This window comes from Vicugna pacos, chromosome 17 (genome assembly GCF_048564905.1).
Source record: "Vicugna pacos chromosome 17, VicPac4, whole genome shotgun sequence".
Classification (NCBI taxonomy): Eukaryota; Metazoa; Chordata; class Mammalia; order Artiodactyla; family Camelidae; genus Vicugna; species Vicugna pacos.
The window spans coordinates 34,241,098-34,259,287 of record NC_133003.1 but is presented as its reverse complement, the minus strand read 5'-3'; the positions used below and the strand labels follow the sequence as shown (position 1 = coordinate 34,259,287).

Sequence of the window (18,190 nt, the reverse complement as noted above, 5' to 3'; positions counted from 1 at the left end):
TTTTCAAACCTCAGCTGTTCAAGAATCACCTTCGTGATTTTTGTCTCTATCTTAAGAGTGTCTCTTATTTACTAGAAGTTTTCTTTAAAATAACTTAATTTCTAACTTATATTTTCAAAAGGAAGCTCTTATCACTACCATTGGTATTGTTTACTCAACGAATTTCTTATTTTATATTTATATAGCTGCTTTTTATACCAATTTTGGAAAGTATTGCTTTATCACTTAATTTTTAAAAGTAAATGTTATATTTTACTACCATAACTTGCTAGCTAGAATTTTCTACTGCACATTAAAAACATACACATATCAAAATAAAAAATTAAAATGTAAAAACCCATCCAGATGCTGGGCAGAGTCACTTAGCAATGGTCAGACCTGTTCAGAACTCTGGGGGGAAGTGGCTAAAAGTGAAAATGGGCACCTCCTACAAGAGTGCCCCAGGATGGGTACCACTGTGCCACCGTGGACACAGAGTTTTCTCTTCAAACTTGGCAAAGGTTTCTTCCAACCCCACACGACCTTGTGAGTCAGGCCTGCCATTCAGTTAAAGAGGCGCCACGTGGTGTTCCGTCTCTTTTTTTGAAAATTATTGCCCTGGTTCTCTTTTGAGGTGTCCCCTTATTGAGGGAAGGTGACCTCAACTTTGTAGGCCTGTGAGGGTGCTGACTGTAATGAATTTTTTATTTCCTGTGAGGCTCACTCTAAATTGGATTCCGCATTATGCTGGTGCATAGATGTAAAAAGGCAACCAATTGAAATTCAAATGTAATGAGGAGAAGCCCTTCCATTCAGCACCGTCGCCTTTGTTTTTAGCCCTAGTAGGTTCTTGGCACTCACAGTGCAGCTTTCCTCCTGGCCTCCATGTCTAGCTGGGTAGGACCAACACCTTTTCTAACTCATTCCAGAAATGAAATACAGTCTGTTCTGATTTTCCAGTAAAAAACAAAACAAAACACAATTTTTTTTTAATGTGCTGAAAGAGTTGGATTTGCAGTCCTGAAAAAAAAAAGTATTCTTTCTGAAACATGCAAATGTGTCTCTCCATCACCTAGGAAACTATTATGGGACACCCAAACCTCCTAGCCAGCCAGTCAGTGGGAAAGTGATCACGACGGATGCCTTGCAAAGCCTTCATTCTGGCTCCAAGCAGTCAACCCCAAAGCGAACCAAGTCCTACAATGATATGCAAAATGCTGGCATAGTCCACGCGGAGAATGAGGAAGAGGATGACGTTCCTGAAATGAACAGTAGCTTTACAGGTAAAGACCAGCCAATATTCCCGCTCAGCGGGTTTGGGGGAAAAGGGCTGGGGGAGGCTTTTGCAAAGAGTTAAGAGAAGGTTTCTAGTCTCAAGAGGAATTTGGAGGGGGTCACCAAAATTCAGACTCTGACCTTGCGAAGCTTGGGGAAGAGGTGGTCTTTGCTTTGGTCTTTTTCATGCTTCTTGGCAAGAGTATTTGAACTTCACCCAGCTGTCTTAAAGGGGCAAGAGGGAAATGTTTGTAGTAGGAAATCAAGAGTATTCAGCATCCTTTATTTCTTTTCAAAATGAGACCTGTAAGAATCTGTTTTGTTCATTGACTTCTTGGCCTTGACAGTGCTCCATAATTATGGCTGATGGCTTAGAGAAATATGAAAATTTGTTTAATAGTTTAATACGAGTTGATGCTGTTCGGAAGACTAGCAGCATCCTTTTATCTTATACCTTTGTAAGTGGAGATGCAGTGGAAATAAATGATGGGTTCAATTAACTTGTGCAAACTTTACTATATTTCCTCAGAGGGAAAAGATGGATTATATATCCATTAAGATGATTTAGTACATATGTATTTTATATTATATAGCATGTATTACTCATTGCATCATAGTTTTATACATATATTCAGGGCTATCTACACTCCAGCTTAGGTAGGCTGTGTTTAATGAAGGAATCTTCAAGGAGAAGGCGTCTGGGTAATGTTCCCAGGAGACACCATTCAGAGAGGCCATGATGTACGTTCCTTGGGTTAGTGCAGTGACCCAGAGCTGTTCAATAATATTTTTCATACTACATGGGAGTTTGGCCTTAAAGAGTAACTCAAAACGTAACATCGTCATAAGACATGAGTGACTCCGGGCTATAATGTTGTGATTTTGAAGACTATTTTGTGTCTTCTGTTTTTCCTATCCTTAAATATTTTCTTGCAAACTTTGAGTCACAGCTCTGGAGTTGTTGCCCATTGGCTGAACATGAGCTTTTCTTCCTCTCTCTCTGTGGCCTTTTCTGACATCACCACACTTTGGTCATTACTTGATTAAACTCAGTCCCAATAAAGAGAAGATTAAACTCTATTTTCCTCCTTGTGATGTTAAGTCCAACAGAATATTGAGGAAAAAGTTTGCATTAGTTGAATGCTTTCTACAGCCTGTAAGGGCCTCTCTGAGGCTTTCTCATTCGCTGAGTTAAGAAGTGTAAAATTTTTCAAGATGACAATTTAAAATAATTTTTGAGGGCTTATCATCATAACAGTGGCCCAAGCCTTTTGCAAGAAGCATTAGACACAGAAGGGGGAGACCTGTTTTGCTGCCCTAGCTTGGTCCTTGGTAGCCGTCTTATGAACATAATATCTAACTTCCCTCATCTATAAAATGACTGATTAGGATTAAATCATGTCTAGGTGCCCACTTCCAGCTTTAAGAGTTCAATTCCATGAGAATTTCCATTTTCTCAATTAGAATGGATTAGGCCAGTAGATGACCTTTAGTTGCAATATCTAGGAGAAATTTACCAGTTTCTACATATACATTTATCGAAAGCAGCTAATTTCATCCACCTCGAAAAATATTTTATCCACATATACTAGTCCTCACTGAAATGAAAGCAGATGATGAAAAATAGCATTTCTTTTAAAAAAATAGCCAATATTTTAATGTCTTGGTTTTTCAACAGGTAAGACCAGTAAATCATGATATAACCCAAAATATAGGTGTGGGCACAGAGATAGAAAGACTTTGGGAGTAATACGCATTGAAACAGTTCTACCAAGCCAACTGGATGGGCCCCAAGAAACTTTGTACCTTTATTTGTCCTCCATTAATTAAGTAGATTTCTTGGTACACCACAAAAATAGAGTAGGGTTGGTTGACTATAGGTCTTGATACTTTTCCTATTTTTAGCTACAATCTATCTATGTCTGCAGAAGCCTAGGCCTCAGAAAATCTAACCCCGTAAAAGCTCTACTTGAAATCCATGGCATGAAAGAAAAATTTCTGGGCGCAGGTCATCATGGCTAAAGTCAGCCTGATCGTTAGTTTCTGCACGAAAAAAAAGAAAGCCAAGTGGCACCTGATAGGATGTGCAGAGAGAGAATTGGTCTTGTGATATACGTGTGATGTGGCATCTTCAGTATGTAAGGGATATGTGGAATAAATGCCTCCTCACTTACCAACCTATAGGTATGACAGCTGACAGCCTGTCATACCCTACCTCGTATCAGTTATCTCAAGTAATTGACACTACCCGGTCTATGATACAGGTATCAAACCAGTGATGTCAAAGCATTTTGCACTCTGAACCACTTTAAGTAGCAGTTCACCAGCCACTCAGAGCAGAGATTGGCAGTAGCGTAACGAGGTCCTGGCTCCTGGTTGGACCAACTGTGATAAAGGCATGAGCATCAGAATCAAATGTAGTAATACTCTGGAGCTATTGTAAATGATATTTACCGGGAGATTTTTCATAACCAGCTGTTGCTACTATCTCAGCTGACTTGTGCTTCGGTCTTTTGAAGGGGCACAAAAATGCCTGAATCACATGCCTGCATAACCTGGGACTGTCTGCCGGCAAAGAGCAAGAAACTTAAGGCCAGGAGCATCCTGGAGAGGTAGCTTCTCCTTCTGCCTTTCTGCAGCCAGTGATAGAGGCAGGGGCTGAGTCATGAGCAGGCATCCCAGATTCTCACCATAGAACCTGAGTGTTGAGCACAAAGCAATAGGACAGTCTTCTACATATTACGCCCAAATTATGGGCCTAAAGAGACCCTGGAGAGAGAGCACTCTTTATGTGTATTTCATGAAGGTAGACATACTGTTAGCCAAAAGCACACAGTTCTTTATACAAATAAATTTAAAACGTTTGTAAAAAAAAATCTTTTGTTCATCATAGACTACTTGGAGAATATATAACAAACCACCACGACTGAAAAGGAGCAGAGTCACCCATTAACCACCTCTAAGTGACACCAAGAATGTCATTGAATTGTGTTTCTAGACTTGTTTTCCCATCCGCCCCCCTTGTTGCTGAACATTAGGCTGCCGCTGCTTCTTTTTCATTAGTAAGCAATGATAAAACGTTGCTTCGGGACGTCAAGAGATAATGATATTACCCGAAGAGCTAATGTATCCCCAGTACTCTGTGGCAGGCACTTTGCTAAGCTCTGATGCCTATGCCACGGAGGTCTAATAGCGTGTCCAGTATCTCACAGCCAGTGAGTGTCAGCGCCGTCATTTCAGCCCCCAAACGTCTGACTCCAGAAGCTTTGTGGCTCTTCATCCACTGTGCTATTTATGTTTTAAATCAAGTTTATTGAGCTCAGAGGTTTTGACTGACTGTGTATACTGTGAGGGATGCACGTACATCTGTGTGATTTAATTGGGTCTTTAGTTTTATTTATTTTTTAATGGAGGTACTGAGGACTGAACCCAGGATCTTGTTTGTGCATATTAGGCATGCACTCTACCACTGAGCTATATATACCATCTGACCCTGTGTGATTTAAAATAAGCTCCAGAATGGATGTTTGACATGAGCTTATGTTCTCCCAGTCACCTTCAAAAGCTCACTGACTTTGGCCATTGGCGTTTCCAGTAGTAGGTGCCCGTCAGCACCGTCGAGTGTGCAACTGAGTGCCAGGCACTTTCACAGGCACTTGGCATATACTTGAATCATTCTGTTCTTGTGGCATGTGCGTTATGCCCATTTTACAGATGAGACAGATGTTCCAAAGTCACACAGCTAGAAACAGGCAAACTCTGATTTGATCTCTGGTCTGATGTCAAATCCATCCTTTTTCTGCCTATTTGTAACAAACTGGCAGCCTGAGGGGCAGCTCTGACCCGAAGACAAAAAATAATAATTACAGCCTTGATGAAGAAGATGATGTTTCCTGTATGCTAAAAACTGTACTGGGTGCTTTACATAAACTAAGTAATTCTCCCCACAACCTTATGAGGTAGGTACTGCTGTTGTCCCCATTTTACAGATAAGGAAACTAAGGCACATAGAGGTTAAGTGTGTTTCCCAAGTTAGTAAACAGTAAAGCCAGGATTCAAACTTAAGCAGTCTGGCTCCAGAGTCAGTCCATCCATCCTTCCTTCCTTCCTTCCCCACACTGCTGTATTTTTTAAAGGAATTAAGATTGGAAAATTGGCACTTTTTGCATAAAAATAAAGATTTCCACCTTCTCTTGAAACATCAGAGATCTGGAAACACTGAGTCCACTTTTCTCTGGGATGCTCATTGCCTGGCACCAACTTCCCTGCTCCCTTCAGACAGGATGCATCCTCTCCAGCGTCCTGGACACACATCATCTCGGGCCTGTCACCAGTGGGCATAGGAAATTGTACCCTGAGGTTACACCATACCCTGGCACGTTGCCAGCTGGGCAAAACCCTTCCTAGAAGCTGAAGGTTCTAGTGATTCTGTTTTTTTTTTTTTTCCCGAGGACCCTTTGTATCTCCGCCCTCAAAGTGTAATTCTTGTACCTGAATCTCCATCGCCTGGGTCCCCTAAACATACACATTTTTGAACCTTATTCCAAGTCTGTTCTCTGAAGTAAGGAGCCATAGCTGCAGTTTAACAAATTCTTCAGGTGTTTCTCATATATGCTGAAGTGTGACAAGTATACTTGCCGATAATATATCAGAAATAAATATGTGTTGGCTCATAGAGAATGAAGAGTGAATCTTTTTACTCTTGTCAAGTTTCAATTTGTTTCGTTATTGATTAGTAATTTCAAAATGTTTCTTCTGTGGTGGCCCGATTTTCTTTTTTCCTTCAAACTTACCGTTGTCTCATTAATCTACACTTGTGGATACAAATTGTAAAAAGCAGCTCAATTGGTTTAAGCAGGAAGGGGATTTAGGGGATCAAATTGAAGAAGCCAGGGGTACGTGAAGTCAGAGAGGCTCCTCAGGGGCATTAGATGACTTTCTCTGTATGTCCTCTCTGCTTTCCTCTGTGTGGGTTTAATTCACAGGCCAGTATTGTCAAGCTTTGTCAAGATGGCACGTCCAACATGGAAATCTCTCAGCTGAGTGACTTCAGCATCAAGAGGCTACCTCTTAGTGGGGAGGATATAGCTCAGTGGTAAAGTGCGTGCCTAGCATGCACAAGGTCCTGGGTTCAGTCCCTGGTACCTCCATTATATATGTACAAATTAATAAACCCTAATTACCCCCCAAATTTTTTAACAAATTAAAATTATCTAAAAACTAAAAAGAGGCTCTTGCTTGATAGTCCCAGCAAACACTTCTATGCTGAAAATTCATTAGTTTGCCTTGGATCATGTACCTAATCCAGTCATAATGACAAGAGTGATATGAGTATGACTTGGGCCCACTGCATGAGCTGGGAGTGGGCTTAAGTCAGTCCCCACCTGGGCCACGTGGACCTTGAATGGAGAGAGTGATTTCCAAATGGAGATCTGAGTGGTGGTACCAGAAGAAGAAAGGTTAGTTGCAGGGCAGGGAATGACCACAGCCAGTGGTCCTCAGTGGCCTTGGAGTTTTGGTGGAGGTGGTTGTTTAATAGGCTTGACATGTCCCCCATCCAACTTTTGGATTACCTTTATTCTCTTGTGTGTCATTGGGAGCTACTCATCAGAGAAAGATTTGAAAACAGCCTTTCATTATTCCTCAGTCTGCTTTGAGTAAATCAGAAATGTCTGCAGGAGAATTACTGTGGGAGACAGAAAATGACTACATGCCCTCATTTTATGTTTTAAAGCCCCGTGGAGATTGACATTTAATATCATCAGCCTCTATAAAAATTCAAGCAGAATGTCAACAGTGCCAGTTGTGAAGACTTTGATGACATCACCCCTTGATGTTTCTCGTTAATAAGAAGGCAGGGAGGCTCGTGTGCTGAGAGCCTTCAAGACCCAAGTCAAATCAGTCCACCCACACAATACTGTTCTGGGGATAACTGTCTTGGTTTTCACAGGAATATTCTCCTCATTTTTCTGAAAGAGGCTTGAATCTGAGTCCCTGGTAGAGCTGTCTGTATATTCTAAACTTTTATAGACTTTTTAGCTTGACTTTTCAGTCTTCGATCTATGCCACCATCTACCAAAAATGTTTTAAATAATTTTACAAAATGGACAACAATGCCACTCTCCTGGTGTTTTCAGCATGGACTTTTATCTTTCCCCCAAATGTCCTCCGAGTCATGAAACTAAATGATACCTAAGGAATGAGAGATACTTGATGGCCTTCTTAGTTTAAGGGACTTGAGGGTTTGAGTCATGAGTGTGTTTCTTCTTTGACATTTCCAAGTTTGTGAGCAATGCATTATTTGAGCATATTTTTCTCTTTTTGGTAAAATAAATTTGGTTCTTCATTTTGATGTTTTCAATAAACTTGCAGACATAGTAAGCAGTCTTATGGTTACTGGGGAAAGTGGGTGGGCAGGGATAAATTTGGGAGTTTCAGATTTGCAAATGTTAGCCACTCTATATAAAAATAGATTTAAAAACACCCAGGTTTCTTCTGTATATAGCACAGGGAACTATGTTCAATATCTTCTAATAGCCTTTAATGAAAAAGAATATGAAAATGAATATATGTATGTATGCGCATGACTGGGACATTATGCTGTACACCAGAAACTGACACATTGTAACTGACTGTACTTCAATAGAAAAAAAAGAACTTTTATTTAAATAAAACAGAGTATAGTTGATATCCAGCAATTAGGAAAGGATGAAGGTTTTTAAGAATATATCTGCACACAGTAGTGAACTCCCCAGTTTGGGGTATGATTAATGAATTTTTTCGTCTCTCTTTCTCTCCCTATGATTAAACAGCCGATTCTGGTGACCAAGAAGAGCACGCTCTCCAAGAAACAACGCTCCTGCCTGTGAATAGTAGCATCATCGCTGCTCCCATCACGGACCCTTCTCAGAAATTCCCTCAATACCTACCTCTTTCTGCAGAGGATAATTTAGGTCCTCTACCTGAAAACTGGGAGATGGCCTATACCGAAAATGGAGAAGTCTATTTTATAGAGTAAAGTACCATTTTTTTTTCTGCCTGAATCTCTCCCCTTCTCCCCATTTCCCTTTTTTCTCTAGCAGCTACAGATGTTAAGTTAAATCTGAAAGGATTGATCATGTGCTTTTGATATTATTCTCTTTTACAATTTAACACGCTTTATACAAAAAAGCAATTAACAGATCATCCTAATCATTGAATCTGGAGAGCTGGAGGAAGCATAAAATTAATAATTTCCCTAAAGAATCAGATGACTAAATTGTGGTGTATATATAAATTATGACATAATATAGGAAGAATAGATCCAGCCACTTAGAAGAGGTAAATCCCCTGCTTATTTTTCCTTAATTGGGTTGCAGTTTTCTTTTTTGAGTTTTAAGAATTCTTCATATATTCCAGATACAGTTCCTTTATTATATATGAGATTATAAATTTAAGTAAGACAGAGAAAGACAAATATCACATAATATCATTTCTGTGCTAAATCTAAAGAAAATGATACAAGTGAACTTATTTATAAAACAGAAATTGACTCACAGACATAGAAAAAAAATTTTTGGTTTCCATAGGAGAAAGCAGAGTGGTGGGGAGAGGGATAAATTAGGAGTTTGGGATTAGCAGACACACACCACTATATATAAAATAGATAAGCAACAAGGACCTACTGTCTAGCACAGGGAACTATATTCAATACCTTGTAATAACCTATAATGGACAAAAGAATAGATACATATATATATGTATAACTGAATCACTTAGCCATACATCTGAAACTAACACAACTATACTAACTTTATATACATATAAATTAACTATACTTCAGTTTAAAAAGTAGTTTAAAAAGACACACAAATTATCTTTATAGAAAATCTTAAGAAATGTACAAAAAATTCTAGAATAAATGAGTTCAGCAAGATAAAAGATAAGTACACAAATGTCAATTGTATATCTATATACTAACAATGAACAGACAACAAAATTCCGAATAAAATATAATTCATGGTTACTTCCCAAAAAAACCTCCCTTAGGTATAAATTCAATGAAACACTTACAGGACTTCGTGTGCAGTAAACTACAAAATGCTGATGAAAGGAATCTCCAAATAAATGGAGAGACATACTCTATTCATGGATTGAAAGCCTCAGAATTGGTATAGTAAAGATGCCAGTTCTTACGTGTGTGTGCAGGTTTAATGGAAGTCCTGTCAAAATCTCAGTGAGGATTTTGTTGGTAGAGACAAGTTTATTCTGAAATTTATATAGAAAGGCAAAGGAACTAGAATAGGTAAAACAGTCTTGAAAAAGAAGAATAAAGTCACAGTCAGCAGTCTACCTGATATTGAGACTTATTCCATAACCACAGTAAGAAAGGCTGTGTGATATTGATGAAGAAATAGACACATGGCTCAGTGAAAGCCTGAAACAGACCCACGTATGTGTCCAACTGATTTTCAAGCAAGAATGCAAAAGTAATTCAATGCAATGAAATGGGGCTGCAGCAAGTGTATAGTCAGGGGCAAATAAATTAACCTCAACCTAAACCTCACATCTTAGACAAAAAAATTAACTTGGAATAGATCATCATAGACAAGCATTAAATGTCAAGTAATATAATTTTTAGAGGGAAAAAAACCTAGAAAACCTTTGAGGTCTAGTAGTAGGCATGGAGTTCTTAGACTTGGCATCAAAGACATGATCCTAAAAGGAATAATTGATAAATTCACCTTCATTAAAATGAAAAACTTTTGCTTTGCAGAAGACTCTGGTAAGAAAATGAAAAGGCAAACTATAGACTGAGACGAAATATTTGTAAACCCAATATCTGAAAATGGACTGGTATCTAGAATATATAAAATTTGCAAAGCTCAACAGTTAAAAAAAAATCCAGTTAGAAAATGAACTAAAGACACGAACAGACATTTCACTGAAGAAGATATACAGGTGGCAAATAAGCACATGAAAAAACGTTCAACGTCATTAGCCTTTAAGGAAATGCAAATTAAAACTACTAAGATATCATAGGTATGGCCTTTTAGGATGACTAAAATAAAAATAATAATAATAATAACACTAAATGATGGTAAAGATGTAGAGAAACCCAGTCACTCATACATTGCTGGTACATAAGTAAAATTGGGTGGTATTCTAGAAAACAGTTTGGCAATTTCTTAGACTAAACATGCAGTTACCAAATGACCAAACAATTGCACATTTGTCTACAGAAGTAAACATTTATATTCACAGAGAAGTCTGTATATAAATGATTATAGTAGATGTATTACAAATAACCAAAAATTGGAAGCAACCCAGATGTCCTTTAGTGATTAAACTGTAGTACATTCATGCCATGGAATACTACTCAGCAATAAAAGGAATTAATTATTGATATGTGCACCTGTCTCTGTGAGAATTATGCTGAATGAAAAATACAAATCTCCAAAGATTACACCCTATATGATCCCATTTATATAACATTTTTATAACATTTATGTAATTTTATTTTATAACATTTGGTGAACAGTTGAGTAGTCACCACGGATTAAAAATGAGTGCTGTAGAGAGGGATTAGAAAGGAACCAGATGTGGCTTAAAAAGGGCAACAAGAGAGAGATCCTTGTGATAATGACAGTGTTTTGTTGTGTTGACCGTATGGGTTTCAGTATTGTGGTTATGACGTACTGCAGTTTTCAAGATGTTACCCCTGATGGTGTCTGGTTAAGGGGAACGTGAGATCTCTCTGTGACCGTTCTTATAACTGCATGTGAATCTATAATTATATTAAAATTAAAAGGTGTTTTTTAAAAAATTCACACATAATCTTCCCTCCCACCAGTGACCATTTTCACAGTCTTACTGTGTAGGAATAGTGCAGACCGTGCGTTCCAGTGCGGAACTCCCTGGATTTGATTTCACTTGTGCTGTGTATCAACAGAGCATCCTTGGGCAGGTTTTTTTTCATGTCTTTGTCCTCAGTTTTCTCATGCGGAAAGTGGGGAGTAATCATTTTAATACAAATAATACTCCTCTCATAGGGTTCTTGTAAGGATTAAATACATTGTGACTTATATGTAAATGTCAAAACAGATTATGATAGTTTTAGGTGGACAAGTAAGTAGGTTTGGTGATGATAATTGTAACGTTATTACCTTTCATTTGTTTTTTCTTCTTTTAACCCAGTTGAGATAATGTCCGCATACATTTGCACAGTCTGTTTTTCATTTAAGCTTCAATTTTTTCCAACAATTCATAAGATTTGAATCAAAAACCAAAAAAAGACTTTTTTTCAGCTTATTTACAACTTAAACTTCAGACTTCCAAAAAAAATTGAGATTACTACCTAAACTTAAAAAAATTTTTTTTAATTTTTTTTTCACTTCTGGTTTGCAGCTTGAAGTATTGGACTTGTAGATCTTTTCTTCTCTTATTTAGTTTGCAAAGAATGGACTCATAGTTCTGCTCAGGCAAAACTTTGTCCTAGATCTGCATTAGATCACTCGTGATGTTTGTACCATGTTTGAAGGGCAACGGTCAGTGTCTGTTGAAACACTTTGTCTGGAGGTGGGCTAGACCATCCAGAAGGAAGTGGGGCGGCATGTCAGCTTCTCCAAGCTTCTCCGTGGCTTAGGTGCTATTTGTGAAGGTAACATTGGTTTGCCTTCACTGTGTCGGAAGCGTAATTTAAGATGCTGTGATTAATGATACGTCTTGGCACCTTCGAGCCACTGGCGTGAACTGAGATAGTTTCACACAGTCGTGCGAGTTCTTATGTAATATAATGAGTCAAATAGCAGAATTCTTTGTGAATCCCAACACCCAAGATTTAAGTCATCGACAAACTTAAAATAAATTGGAATTTGGTCTTTGCCAAATGTGAAGACTAAAATAAGCCTCAATGAGAGTGGATAGTATAGACAAGGGGTGTGACTGAGAGCTCATTTGTCAAAAATAAAACTGGTCTTAATATTTTAAGCTCGTCATATGGGATGTTTATGTCTTAGGTAAGAACAAAGCCTGCCTAAGTTCCCTCCCAAGGCATTTTATAATTCCAAACTGGAGCTTTCTTCTGCCCTGGGTTTGCTGTTGGAAAGTATCATTGCTTTGATTGAAGAGTGAATGTTGAAGACTGTGTAAATCTGTCATTGAGCTTTTTTCCTTTCTATTTTAATCTTTTCAAACATATTTCTTATTTCTGTTTCTGGATTTCAGCCATAACACAAAAACAACATCTTGGTTAGACCCTCGGTGCCTGAACAAGCAGCAGAAGCCTCTGGAAGAATGTGAAGATGATGGTAAGGGGCTAGGAAGGTCTGGGTTTAAGTGAGCTGGGGGCTTGTTCACACATGCAGACTTTAAAGAGTTGTAGCCAGGTCAGCCGGGTTTTAACCGTGAGTTTTCAAAAGCTAGTTCCGTTTCTAGTAAATGCACTGTGGTTTCCAAAAGCAAGAGGGAAATGCATAAAAGAGTTTAAAAAATGATTTGTTTAAACATAAAGGCATGCTAAATTGTCCATTTGAAACAGGGCTTCAGTGCTGTCAGGAGCTGTTCAGATGAAGGTGCAGCCTCTCTGCCTTCAGGCACTTGGAGAAAACTCTAGAAAGCCTCTAGGAATTTAGAAACCAAAGATGCTCTGATCACTTAGACCTATTGGACCCTGATCCTATAGTCTGATAGTCTTAGAGAAAAAAAATCAGGCCCTTTTCTTGAACTCTCCATGTTCCCTCTTATTTCCCCATTTTTAGCATAAAGAAAGCAAATCTCGCTTTGTTTAGAAATATTTGTGTATGTGTCCTAAATATCTGAAAGTATATTCTTCCACAGAAGAGACTGAGGTGTTACCCCTAGCCCCACTCTGCCTGTTAATTAAAAAGAAACAAACAAAAAAATCAACTGGCTATAAGAGTTACTATTAAAACATTTATCTCAAGGCTTTGGAATTTCTATTTACTTTTACAAAATGAAAAAAAAAATTTAGAACAAATGTGTTCCCTTTGAGTCTTTGCTAAGTTCTACCAAAACTGCTGTTTGACGTGGATAAATTAAAAGGGAAATGGCTCGCTTAGCTGCTTATTATTCACTCCTGGCATTTGAATTAGTAGTATAATTTTTTTAACATTTTTTTATTGAGTTATAGTCCTTTTACAATGTTGTGTCAAATTCCAGTGTAGAGCACAATTTTTCACTTATACATGAACATACATATATTCATGGTCACATTTTTTTTAGTAGTATAATTACTGAATACACATTTTATGGTAAGATAGCGAAACTTTATTCATTCATCCTTGGGGGCAGAATTGTTGTGTGTATAAAGTGGAGGTTTGATTATAGGCCAGTAAAACAGTATCCTGTCACAGCCTCCTTCAGATCCTTCTGTTACACGTGGCTTGCGGGTTACGTGAAATGAACATAGAATTGCGTGTTCATGTTTATCTGAGTGACTTCAGGTGGAGATACAAATCCTTCTGACTGAGGGGGGACGACTGAGAGACTTATTTTGTTTCCTTAGTCCTGAAGAAGAAATTATCCAGGCGTGGGCAGCTACATTATTTTGCATGCTTAAGGGATAATGGCCATCCTGAGTCTTCACATATTCTATTTAATGTATAATACATTCGTGACCAGTTTTCAAAGATCTGAACATAAAATACATCTAGCCATAAAACTTCTCAGAATAATCTTTATTTGATGCATGGTAATTTTGAAGCCATTTTTGGGCACTCTTAGTACCATCAGATCTTCAATGTCAGTATCCATTATAATTAAACTGGGAATGTATAAAAATGCCTGTTAATATAATTTTGTAGATAATAGAAGACTTCAATAGCTTTTACGGAGAAAAATGGAGTAAAAATATTGAGTAGAATTACTGAACGTTTTTGTTACCAAGTCTAGTTAATTTTTAATTCTTAGAATTCATATCATTGGTTTTAATGTTATTTCCTTTGGAAAGTGTGTATTCATACCAAAAGCAGTTCATTTAGTAATTATGCCCTCACCATTAGAATTCATGTAGTCTTTTTGTAGTAGAAACCATATCATGTCTGTGTGCTTGCATACACCAGTGGTATAAATATATAACCAGATTATTCCAGTATGCAAGTATTCGTTCCCATACTTATATTTTTCTCTTGCCACTCACCACAAAGCTGCCTTGACAACATGTTGTTTACATTATACACAAAGAAGAATTACATTATTGGTCACAGTATTTTTCCTGTGTTTCTTTCTACCCTCTGTAGGTTTTATTCATATAGAATGTAACAGTACAGCATCACATTTATTGTAAAAATTCTAGATTTTCTTTTTCCTATCTCACAAAAGTCAGAAACTAGTTTGGAATTTTGATCTTCAGTGTATCATGCGTGTTGTCATTTCTGTGTTATCAAGTAGTTCAGTTAGAAGCCTTCAAACTTGCCTTTGAGTTCCAGGCCAATATTTTAATCTTTAATAACACTGTCTGTCTCAAAGAAACTTTAAACTCACTCTGATTAAAACCCAACTAATGATTTTTCATCTCGTCCCAAAATCTGGTCTTCTGAAAGTGTTCCCTCTCTCAGTTGAAGTTAAATTCATGCATTCTTAAGAGTCCTCCTTGACCTTTTACTTTCTTAACACTGGTTTCTAACCCATGTCCTACCAGCTGAGATCTGTGTGCTTCCCAAATGTCTCTGGAATCCATTCTCCATTTTCTTCACCATCTCTTCCATCCTAGTGAAGGTCATGCTCACCTTCCATCTGGACTCTTGAGCCCACTCTCCGTCTTGCACTGTGCTCAGAGCAGTCGTATAGAATGTGATCTTGTCATCACTGACTACGCCCATCAAGTCCTGTTGATGGCTCTCTGGGCTGCTCAGTAAATGCCAAGTTCCCAACTTGCCTCTCCAAGTGCCGTATGGTTCAGCCCCTCAGCTTGTTTGACTCTTGTTCCATCCCATGCTCAGCCCTTCACCCCACCAGTCCCCATCACGTTCCTGCTCCAGGACAGTTAGATGTGCAGTTCTCTTCTTAGAATATTCTTAACACCCCACAAATATTTCCTATTGAATGCCTTCTATGTCAAGTGCATTCTAGAAATTTCAGATGTATCAGTGAACAAATAAACCAAAAGCCCTGCTCTCAGAGAGCTTTAATTCTATCATTTTTCACTCTTAACTCTTTTCATTAAATTTTGCCTATCCTTCAGGGTGCAGCTCAGGGACTCTTCCCTTGACCTTGCCCCCAGCTATGATTAGATCATTCTATTACATATCATAACTCCAGAGAACTTACTGAAGTTTTAATTTAATTTTTATTTATGTGAGCTTTGGCTGTGTCTCCTTGTCCAGAAGGATAGAGACGTGCCTGCTTGTGCTCATTTTGATGTCTCTGTCACCTGGCATGGTGACTGGCACATACTAGGTCTCATTAAAGAATTACTGAGGAAGGGCGGTGGGTATAGCTCAGGGGTAGAGCGCGTGCTTAGCATGTACAAGGCCCTGGGTTCAATCCCTAGTAATAATAAATGAATAAATAAATACATGTAATTATCTCCTCCAAAAAGAATTACTGAGGAAATGCTTGAGTGCTCCCAAAGACATTGTTAAGTCATGTCCAAATGGGCTTTTTCATGAAAGATTTTACATAAATCAGATCCCCTTTTTAAGAAAAAGCTGTTGTTGAATCTTACTATTGGTAATTGGATAGTTTTTAAATCAAGAGTTTACAAGGTGTGCAGGGCCATGTTGGTCATGAAAGTCAGTAATCCATTCATTCATTCGTTCATTCATCCATTTGCGAAGCATTTGAGACTTGTCATGTATCAAACACTACAGCAGGCATTGCAGTAGTGGAAACAGGCTCGATCCCTGTGTTTGTGGGCCTCCTACCTGCTGTGTAGCTGGGTGACCAAGTAGGAGATGACTCATTATGTGCTGTCCTGTGTTCTCTTCTCAGTTATAATAAAATGTACTGACAGCAAGCAAAGGGCAAGAATGGAAAGGGTCTCGACTTGTTTTGCTCACCGAAGCTACTGAGAACATTTTCGTTCTAGTACCTCTGAGCCATTTGACTTAGAAATCTTCCACAAAGTGAACTCTGCCTCCCAGTAGTCCTCCCAGGGCAGCCTTTAGGGTTCAGTTTCCTGATGTACATCATCGTGACGTAGTTCATTTCCCTAACTCCTTTTGAATGACATGGAAATGGAGCTCACCTTAGAGTCTGCATCCTCGATTTGACCTCACCTTCCGTTTTTCGAGGCAGCAGTGTTACTTATAAGTTAAGTAATGTGAGGATAATTGCCTCGCTGATTAGAAGATAATTAAAGGATTAAAAGGGCTAGTAGTGAAAAGTCTAACAGCTTTCTTTGCTCGAAATAAGGTCTGTAGGAAGTGACTTCCCACGTAAGAACAGTGAAACCGCCAAGGTATTTGTCATCCTTTACAACCAATCAAACCCTACTTTGACATGCAAGGAAATGAGCCATATAATTATGTTGCCAATACCAGCTCTTAGCGTTTTGTGATTTACACTGAGGTCTCTCATTGACTAGCCAAGCCAATGAAAAAAGCCACAGTGCAGGTAAGGACAAAATTAAGTGATGTGTTTGCTGCTGTTTTTCTGGAGGGATGTTTCTTTCTTGGTGCTGGTGTCTGAATTTTTCTTTCTCTCTTTTCTATCTCATTCCTGCTATTCCTTTGGAGAAGAAGGGATCCATACCGAGGAGCTGGACAGTGAACTAGGTAAACCCTCCCAGCCTGCATGACTTGCCCTGGATGCTTTTGTCCCCAGTGAATTGCTTAATCCCTCCGCTTCTTTAGTTTGCACTTCTCCAATTATGATTTTCATTCCAGCTCATCCACGAAAGGGCAACCCTACAACCCATGGGTCTGACGGCAGACATCACGCAGAGTTGTAATAAATTGTGTCTACAAAGAAAAAGTCTGAGGGAATTGGGACTTGAATGAGAGTTAGCAAATCGATGTTAGGGACTCTCGTAAATTGAGGATTAAGAAAAAACAGAGTGGGGTAGGTGTTTGCTGTGTCCCTTGAACGCTCCTGTAATCTGTCTCGGTCTCATTTCTTTATTTATTTGGTGTGAGTGGCTTTCTCCATGGGGAATGCAGAAAAGCAAAACAAACAAGCAAAAATTCACCAGACTAATTTAAAGATCTGAGTGGGAGTAACAGCGATACAACAGTTTTACTGATTAACTGAATGGTTACTAAGTCTTAGTGTTACATTGCAATTCAGTCACAGACTACATGTTGACTTTGCAACCGTAGTGAATGACTGAAAAACCGGATGCTGGGTTTATATGTGTCATTTTCCTTAGAGTGTGTATAGCGACATAAATCAGGTCTAGACTACTCCAAGCTCTCACCATTCTGAAAGAATTTACATTAGCAGATAATGCCAGACTCTTTTATCTTGGCTGTTGGAACGTACTGAATTATGTTCCCTGCTAAGTTAAATGTTTTATGTTTAGCTTTGAACAATATTAAAATTAGTTTGCATTCCATCTGATGCATCTACAGAAGGTTAGATGGAAAAGCCCAAGTTTCAGCTAAATTGCACATGAAAGCCTTGGCTGATTGAAAATTGACCATAGAATATTTTTTTTAAATAGAAGATGGTTTAACGTTAATATGAATGGAACTGTCTGGAGATAATTGAATCAGACTGGCAGTTTTGAGATTGCCTTAAGAACTGAAAATATAAATATTTAATACTGATTATTGTTTCAGTTCAGTTTGATTTGTCTGAATTATCTAGATAAAGATAATCAATCGTGGTTGGCTAGAGTTAGGATATAATAGAATTTGGTTCTGTTTTTCTTATTGTTTGGAACATACCCCATTGTAATTGGCGGATATACCAGCAGAGGTCGATAACTACTGAAAAGATCTATTTTTCAAGACTTTTTAATAAGTTGTCCTTGTGGTCTTTGTGGTAGGAATGA

At 38.3% G+C, this 18,190-nt stretch overlaps 1 protein-coding gene across 17 annotated transcripts in view; it reads left to right on the top strand.

The window, feature by feature from the left end:
* MAGI1 (membrane associated guanylate kinase, WW and PDZ domain containing 1) overlaps positions 1 to 18,190 on the top strand; it is a 574,222-nt gene that overhangs the window by 470,118 nt on the left and 85,914 nt on the right. For 10 of the 17 annotated variants that reach the window (XM_072941631.1, XM_072941630.1, XM_015236783.3 and 7 more), the window contains 4 exons: positions 1,056 to 1,262; positions 8,067 to 8,268; positions 12,460 to 12,542; positions 16,932 to 16,970. In XM_072941631.1, coding sequence (XP_072797732.1) covers positions 1,056 to 1,262; positions 8,067 to 8,268; positions 12,460 to 12,542; positions 16,932 to 16,970 — 531 coding nt within the window. The remainder of the gene's footprint in view (positions 1 to 1,055; positions 1,263 to 8,066; positions 8,269 to 12,459; positions 12,543 to 16,931; positions 16,971 to 18,190) is intronic. The other 7 variants (XM_006196468.4, XM_015236768.3, XM_015236759.3 and 4 more) reach the window with 2 other exon arrangements.